This window comes from Rhinolophus sinicus, chromosome 9 (assembly GCF_057876585.1).
Source record: "Rhinolophus sinicus isolate RSI-liver-muscle chromosome 9, RSI-T2T, whole genome shotgun sequence".
NCBI lineage: Eukaryota > Metazoa > Chordata > Mammalia > Chiroptera > Rhinolophidae > Rhinolophus > Rhinolophus sinicus.
In genome coordinates this window covers 14,503,725-14,511,726 of record NC_142509.1, presented here as the reverse complement: position 1 = coordinate 14,511,726, position 8,002 = coordinate 14,503,725, and the positions used below count along the sequence as shown (strand labels likewise).

The window sequence follows — 8,002 nt, the reverse complement described above, 5'->3', positions numbered from 1 at the left end:
AGGAGGGTCACGGGGAGACGGCGGCCTATAGCGTGGAGGGGCGGGGCCAGGAGACGCCGCTAGCCAATACGCACGCCGGTCTGAACGGCTGGCGGCGCGGAGCAGTGACGGCTGAGAGTCGCGTGGGAAGTAAGGGAACAAGTTCAGAGGGGCCGTGCTCAGAGAGGCCATGCTTCGAGGGGCTCTGAGGTTTTGTGCGGACCCGTGTCTCTTGGGCCGGGGGCTAAGCACACGCAAAGGAGGCTCGACTCTGGGTAAAGTTGAGGGCACCGGAGGGTATCGTGGTCCTCGGGTTCCCCCCAACTCCGGCTGTGTCACCTTGAGGACTTTGGACCGCGATGGGAAGACTGGGTCAGCTGGGAGAAGGGGGCAAGCTTGCCTGCTGGAGCTTGTAGAGCCTGGACAGGTGTCTGGATTCCAGGGTTGCCTTTCGCAAGTGACAAATCCTAGGTCTCTTTGTGCCTCAGCTTACCACCAGAATAGCAGAGAGCCAGGCTGATTCATTGGCTGCACAGATATGCATTAAGCCCTGCTCGCGTGCAGAATGCTGTGCTTAGTGTTGTGGTTGTGAAGGAGGAAAGAAGGGAAAGAGAGGGTTCAATATATGTCCTGGAAGTGCCTGGAGTAAGCTGGAGAGGGAAGACTGCAGTAGCCTAGTTCAAGACTGGATAGCACCCACTTGGAGAATGCCCTGCACTGCTAGGTCCCGAAGTTAGCATTGTAGAAATATGTGGAGCAGGTGGGAACTGAGATCAGCCTTGAAGGATGTTTACTGGTGCCAGGAAGGTGTGTGTCCCAGGTTCTGGAGAACCGAGCAAAGGTTAAGGAGGAGTAAAGTATTGTCTTTGTGCAAGGAACTAACCAAAGCATTTAGACAGTTTGAGTAGTTGTTTGAAACGTAGTGTGGACAGATAAGGTAAGCCCAGATCAACAAAGATTCTAAGGCTGCTGAGAATTGTTTCAACTTTGTATTGCAAACAGTGAAAAAGAGTTGGAGATTTATGAGTTAAGTGTGAAAAACAAAGGATTCATTTATTCAAGACAGTTATTGAGCACTGAGGTGTGCCAGGAACTGTGCAAGGCTGGAAATTCAGTGGTGTAGAAGGTAAACAGTACAGTATGAAGCAATGACACAAACTCAGAGTTGCAAATGCGTTGCATGCTGCAAAAGACGGTTCACAGAGCTGTGAGGTAATGTGACAGGAGAATTTGACATTCTAGGGGGTCAGGAGAGGCTTCCTTGAGAAAATGATACCTGAGATCTAAAGGAAGCAAGGAAGGGAACAGTTTCAAAGCAGAGAAAACAACTGCGATGGGAAGAAGTAAGGTGTCATCAAGTAAACAAAGGGGCTGGGACTGGAGTGTGGGAGGAAGGAGTGTCTCATGGACAGTGTTAAAGATTTTGGACTTTTATCTTTAGAGCAATGGAAAGCCATTGGAGGATTTTAAGCAAGAGTGTGTGATTAAGTTAGTGTTTTGAAAAGATTTTAGCTATGATGTAGAAAAGAATTTGGGTGGTGGCAAGAGGAGAATTAGTGGGGACAGTTAGGAGGCTTTTGCATCAATCTCGGTGAGAGATTATGGGGGTTTGGTCTAGAGCAGTGGTGGCAGAGATAGAAAAAAAAGGAAAGATTGGAGATATTTAGGCAAGGTCATGGGGACTTGATAATGGATAGGCGATGACAGATACCCAGGATAAAGTGCCTCTCAGTGGTACCGTGCTTCAGAGGGTGCTGCACCTCGGACTGTGCCTGGACTTCTTGGTCCAGGAGCCTGGGACATCCAAGTGGAGATGACATTGCAGTAATGCAGTTCACTATATGAGCCTGAGGCTTGGAGGTCTGCACAGGAGATAAACATGTGTAAGTCATCTCTCCTAGGGAGAGAGTATAGAGTGTTACTTTGAGGAAGTTGAATCTTGTGGTGCTGGGCTTGATGCGTGAAAAGGAAGAGAGACTAATGGCATACAGACCATACAGCAAAGGTGGGGAATACTGCTGGGTGCAAGTCGACCTTATGAGAGGGGATCATAGTGGAAACTGCCACCTCACTGTCCGTGTAGCCCACGTTTTCCTGTGCACATCCCCTAACCCTACCATCTGGAAAGGAAATGTAAGGCTCTCTTTAACCACAACTGTGTCCCGCAGACTGGGCTGGAAAGGTGCCTGAGATTAAGAAGAAAATCCAGTCACTCCTTCCTGGAGGGGACTGGAATCCACTGTACGACACCAGCCACCTGCCCCCCGAACGCACAGATGTGGTGATTGTGGGGGGTGGGGTGCTTGGCCTGTCCGTGGCCTATTGGCTGAAGAGGTTGGAGAAACAACGAGGTGCCATTCAGGTGCTGGTGGTGGAACGGGACCACACGGTGAGGTCTGGGGTAGGACAGAGTCATGAGTGGGCTTTGCACTTGGATTTCACTAAGGACTCTAGGGACAAGGGAAAGGGAGGCGAGAAAAGACCTCAAACTTTGGAGGTCCAAAGGGCAGGGACTGTGCTTTGGACCTTGTTGAACAACAGTCCCAGATTCTTCCTCTCTCAAACTAGGGACCTTGGCAATAAGATTTTTGCTTTGGAAAGCAAATTTCACTATGTTGGATCTTTTGGGATCTCAGGTCTGGCCAAGAGAGCCTGCATTGTGTCATAATTAATACAAACAGCTATCTCACCCCCTTTTAGGTTCCATTACTTCTGAGGTTTTGCTCTTAGCTGTTCCTGTATACCACTACCAGCAAGCCACGAGTCTTGCCTCTTTGGCCATATCCCTGTATTTGCCCATTAATAGATAAAATGTTAATCTCCAGCCCTTGGACTTCCAAGGCATTACCATTTTGTATGACTGCCCAGCTTTTTCTTGATGGCTGACCCTCGCTGCTCTGCATTTCTGCTAATGAGGACTTTAATAACTATTGTCCTCTCTGGGCTGCCAGTTGACTTGCATCTGGGTTTATCCGTGTCAGCTTCTCTTAGGTTATAAACGGGCAAGTAGGATTCCCCTTTAACGTTAGGTGCATGACTCAGGTTCCATGACAGTGTTCTGCTCGCGTGTGGTAGGATACTACTGGTCTACCTCAACTTCCCTTGTCTTCCCACAGTATTCCCGGGCCTCCACTGGACTTTCTGTGGGTGGGATTCGTCAGCAGTTCTCATTGCCCGAAAACATCCAGCTCTCCCTCTTTTCAGTTGACTTTCTACGGAACATCAACGTACGTGCAGTGAGATTTGGGGGTTGGGATGATGACCCCTCCTTTAGCCCAGAAAGAGGAGCAGCCCAGCTGGCTAGGGTGAACAGGGAGCAGGAGAAGTTCAGGCAAGTAGGATTCAGAGTCCCTGGTCTTATGCCCAGTGGTGGTGCCTAGAGGAGGGCTTCTCTCTGGGTTAGGGCCCTGAGCTGTGGGAGAGAAAGCCAGGAACGCTCTCCCTCCTTTAAATCAGCATCTTTGAGGAGCTTTTTTCACACACAGGATTACCTGGCTGTAGTGGACGACCCTCCCCTGGACGTCCAGTTCAACCCCTCTGGTTATCTCTTGCTGGCGTCAGAAAAGAGTGCTGCGTTGATGGAGAACAACGTGAAAGTGCAGAGGTGGGTCCCTGGTATGGCCTCGGAGCTGCTTCTCAGCTGCAGGCACGCAGTAAGCTCCTGCACCAAGTCAGGACGGGGATGATGGCGCTGATAAGACAGGTCCCTACTCTCTAGGAGCTCAGTCGGTCATGAAAGGCGGGCACATGCAACCCTTCAGTACCCTATGCTGAGTACTGCAATACAGATGTGGGCCATTCTGTCCCCAATTGCCAGATGATAAGAACCACTGTTGGACATGTTCCAGACCCAAAAAATCAGACTCTCTAGGGAGGGGCCCGAGAATCTGCATGCATTTCCTGTAAGAGCCAGATAGTAAGTATTTTAGGCTTCGTGGGCCATGCAGTCTCTCAACTCACAACTGAAGCAGAAAAACAGTGATAGAGAAAAAGATAAATGGATGAGTGTGGCTCGTGTACAAAACTAGGCAGCAGGCTGGATGTGGCAACCCTGCCCTAAGTCATTGGTCAGTCAAGAGAGTGCCTTCAACAAACACTTCTCCGAGACTCAGTAGTGACATCAGGTAACGTCCTAAATGCATTACAGAGATTAACTCATTTAATCATCAGAACGTCCCCCATTTTATCTGGGGGGAAATTGAGGCACGAGGAGCTAGTAAGTGTGGCACGGGAATTCAAACCGGGCAATCTGGCTTGTGAGTGGCTTCTTTTAGCACCTATGTTGCTGCCTTTGGACGATGGTGTCCCCAGGGAGGTGGCTGTGCTGGTGGACAGGGTTGAGCCAGGAGGGGGAGGGAAGGCTGTCCCAGGCAGAGCAGGGACTAGAGTGACTGCCCTCTTGTGAAAGGATGTGGAATACGGGATGACAAGGAGTTTCCTGTAGCCAAAGGGACACTAGAGTGTAGGAAAGGAAGGCGGGGTCAGCTGCTGAAGAGCCTTGATTTGGTCTCCATCGATTCAGCGAGGAGAGACAATTGGGGAGTTAGGGGCAGAGAAGGGACATGAATGAGGTAGAATCTCCACCTGTGGAGTTGGAGCCATACTGCTTCCTCTCAGCACACTCACCCTCTGTAACATACACAGACCCACCCGTTTCTCTCAGGCAGGAAGGAGCCAAAGTGTGTCTGATGTCTCCTGAGCAGCTGCAGAACAAGTTTCCCTGGATAAACACAGAGGGAGTGGCCTTGGCGTCTTATGGTGAGGCTTGCTTACAGAGGGGGTCAGGGGTTGTGGGGCACCTCAGGTTCGAAGTCTTAGCATCCTACAGCCGAGTCAAAGAAGAACACTTCCCTCCTGGCCAGCGGGGCCTCCCCAGGCATGCCAGCTCTGTATCCTTCTGCAGGATTTGACTCTGGTGCTGTTGGTAAACTTGACTTTCCCCAGCTTATGAGCCCAAAGAAGAGGCGGGGCAGGGGGAGAACTGTGTGGGCAGGAGATACAATAGGAGAGGAGAGGAGGGTTCTAGTCCCTCTTCATGAGTCCTCTTTTTCTCATCACAGGGTTAGAGGGCGAAGGTTGGTTTGACCCCTGGTGTCTGCTCCAGGGCCTTCAGCGAAAGATCCGGTCCATGGGGGTTGTTTTCTGCCGTGGGGAAGTGACACGTGAGTCTGAGGCCTTGTACCCACCGCTTGTTTCCTCTGCCAGCCAGAGTGCAGGCCTAGACTGTCTTATCGTCACTGACAGGCCAAGCAGGGGTTGGTGGGGGAAGGGGCTTCCCCTGAAGGATTGGTTCTGGGCATCCTGGCTCCAGCTCCTGGTTAGGCTTCTTCCTGACTCATGACCTGCTTGAAGATTACAGCACTCTCCTGTCCACTGTGGCCAAGTTCATCCCGGTTAACCTAGCTCTGTTTGCTTCAATGTCGGTGGGAAAACTCCCAGCTTTCCGTCTTTCTTGCCTTATGAACCCATCTCCTTCCTCTGCAAGGCCTCAAGGGCTTTTTTTTTTCTTTTTCCTGCAGGTTTTGTCTCTTCATCTAACCACATGGAGACCATGAGTGGGGAAGAGGTGACTTTGAAAAGGATCCATGAGGTCCATGTAAGTTCCCAGCCTAAGTATCTTCCTTACAAAAGTGGAGGGATGAGAAAGGTAATGACTCTCATTTTGATCTTCTTCTACCCACTTCTAGTATGGGTAAACTAAGGCTCAGGAAGAAATGTACCTCTCATGGTGGCTAGTGTGTGGGCCAAGATCTCCCACCCCTCCCCCTCTGGTGCCTGCAGGTGAAGATGGACCACAGCCTGGAGTACCAGCCTGTGGAATGTGCCATAGTGATTAACGCAGCAGGGGCCTGGTCTGGGCAAATCGCAGAGCTGGCTGGTATTGGAAAGGGGCCGCCTGGCACCCTGCAGGGCACCAAGCTACCTGTGGAGCCAAGGAAAAGGTGACTTCCCCCAGGGCAGCTGAGGAGGTTCGTGAGAGAAGGAAAGAAAAGATATAAAAGGTGTTAAGTGGGGGAAGGAGGGACTTGCTCTTCCCGCCACTTCCTAACTCCACTGGTTATGGCAGGTATGTGTACTTATGGCACTGCCCCCAGGGACCAGGCCTGGAGACTCCACTCGTTGCAGACTCCAGTGGAGCCTATTTCCGCCGGGAAGGATTAGGAAACAACTACTTGGGGGGCTGTAGTCCCACTGAGGTATGCTAAATGGGGTCAGAGGTGCTGGGAAGGAGACAGACCAATTGTTATTAAAGAGTCAGGCCTTTTGGGAGGGCCCAGTGCTGTTACTGAATTGGGTTTGAATTGGGATCTCTTGTCCTCATCCCCCACCTACTGACGGGATTGATTAAAGGAGTTAGTGAGATCTGGGTCTGCCCTATGTCTCAGGTAATAAAAGCCTTGTCCGCACCTCTCACCCCAGGAGGAAGAACCAGACCCTGGGAACCTGGAAGTGGACCACGGTTTCTTCCAGGACAAGGTGTGGCCCCATTTGGCCCAGAGGGTACCAGCTTTTGAGAATCTGAAGGTAACTAGTAGGAGACAGATGACACTGGAGCATCTTGGTCCCCTGGGGAAGCCTGTCCACTGCCGTTCTCCCTCCATCTCACAACTGCTGAGGACTGTTGGTCTAAGGACTCATGCCCTCAAACCCCTCTGTCGTGGTAGAGGGTACTGAGTGCTGAGGCCTGACCAGCAGTGAGGGTGGGGGTTCAGCAGCCTCCCTGAGAATCCCGGCATCCTGTGCGCCTGCAGGTTCGGAGCGCCTGGGCTGGCTATTACGACTACAACACCTTTGACCAGAATGGCGTGGTGGGCCCCCACCCACTGGTCGTCAACATGTACTTTGCCACGGGCTTCAGTGGCCATGGGCTCCAGCAGGCCCCTGCCGTGGGGCGAGCTGTGGCTGAGTTGGTGCTGGAGGGCCACTTCCAGACTATCAACCTGAGCTCCTTCTTCTTCAGCCGCTTTTACTTGGGAGAGAAGGTCAAGGAGCACAATATCTTTTGAACCTACAAGCTCTTCACTTGCCCCGTATCCCTGTCTGTCACCCCGGCTCAAATCCTAGCCCGTGTTCGCATCCTCCTCTCCAGCCCTATGCCAGTCTCCTCTATGCTCTCATGCTGCCCCTATGTGACTGGGCAGGCAGGTGCACTGCAGGCGCTGAGGTTCTGTGCATGAGGCCCAGGCTGACAGAATGACGGGGTGGGACCCTAGGACTGATCCCGGCCCAGGCTGACACTACCCACCAAGGCAGTCCAGCGAGACAGAACACCACAGGGGTGTTGAGCACCATGCCCACGACGGGCCTTCCTGGTCCTGACCCCTGAAGGACCACCTCTGCCCCTCTTGGCATACCCCAGCAGAAAAGGCAGGGAGCATTCTGGGCCAGGCTGACCCAGACTTATCAATCAATAAATGTAATTTATTCCTTCCTTCCAGTCTTCTGTCCTTCCTCTTGTTACCTCACGGCAGTTGCTTTTGAAGGACCCCAGTAGCCTTTGATACCAGGCTGGGAGGAGCACAACCTCCTCCTCATCCCAGGAGAATCCTTAAATCGTAGGTGGTAGGCATCTTGTTGGCAAGCTAGTGCCTCCTTTTCACGACTTCCTGCAAGGGTGTGACTGTAGAGGGAAAGAATGTGTTCATTCCTCTATTCAGTATTTATTCACCTCCAACTCTAGGCCGGGTCCAGGGCTACACAGAGATACACCAGCAGGCAAAACCTGAAGGATGAGCAGCTTGAAGTGAATGCAGGGGGAAGTGGGGAGGAGAGCGGGAAGGGGGTAATTCCAGGCTGACAGAAAACCAGCCAAAGGCCTAGGACCAAGAATTAGCAAGATTCAACGGACTACAAGTAATTTGTTCTGGCTGGATCTTGGAGTGAAAGAAGAGGTACAGTGGGGCCTGGGGCCGAAGAGCCACACTGTGGAGCTTAGATTTCATTCTGTGGGCAGAGGCCACTGAAGGGTTTTCAATAGGGAAGCGACATGATCATATGTTCCTTTTAGAAAAATCACCTTGCG

The 8,002-nt window shown here is 51.8% G+C and overlaps 1 protein-coding gene across 1 annotated transcript; it reads left to right on the top strand.

Moving 5' to 3' along the window:
* The first annotated feature begins 88 nt into the window (after positions 1–88).
* FOXRED1 (FAD dependent oxidoreductase domain containing 1) lies at positions 89–7,411 on the top strand. Its single transcript, XM_019710489.3, has 11 exons — positions 89–254; positions 2,148–2,368; positions 3,096–3,206; positions 3,465–3,583; positions 4,643–4,737; positions 5,040–5,141; positions 5,499–5,575; positions 5,761–5,921; positions 6,047–6,176; positions 6,400–6,504; positions 6,732–7,411. Exons 1-11 carry the CDS (start codon positions 170–172, stop codon positions 6,984–6,986), a joined length of 1,461 nt encoding a protein of 486 aa, XP_019566048.3. The 5' UTR covers positions 89–169; the 3' UTR covers positions 6,987–7,411.
* Positions 7,412–8,002: the final 591 nt, after the last annotated feature.

Coding starts and splice junctions, on each gene's coding strand:
- FOXRED1 (XM_019710489.3), top strand. CDS start 170: ATGCTTCGAGGGGCTCTGAGGTTTTGTGCGGACCCGTGTCTCTTGGGC. Junction 3,584..4,642: donor AACAACGTGAAAGTGCAGAG/GTGGGTCCCTGG, acceptor CGTTTCTCTCAG/GCAGGAAGGAGCCAAAGTGT. Junction 5,922..6,046: donor CCTGTGGAGCCAAGGAAAAG/GTGACTTCCCCC, acceptor TGGTTATGGCAG/GTATGTGTACTTATGGCACT.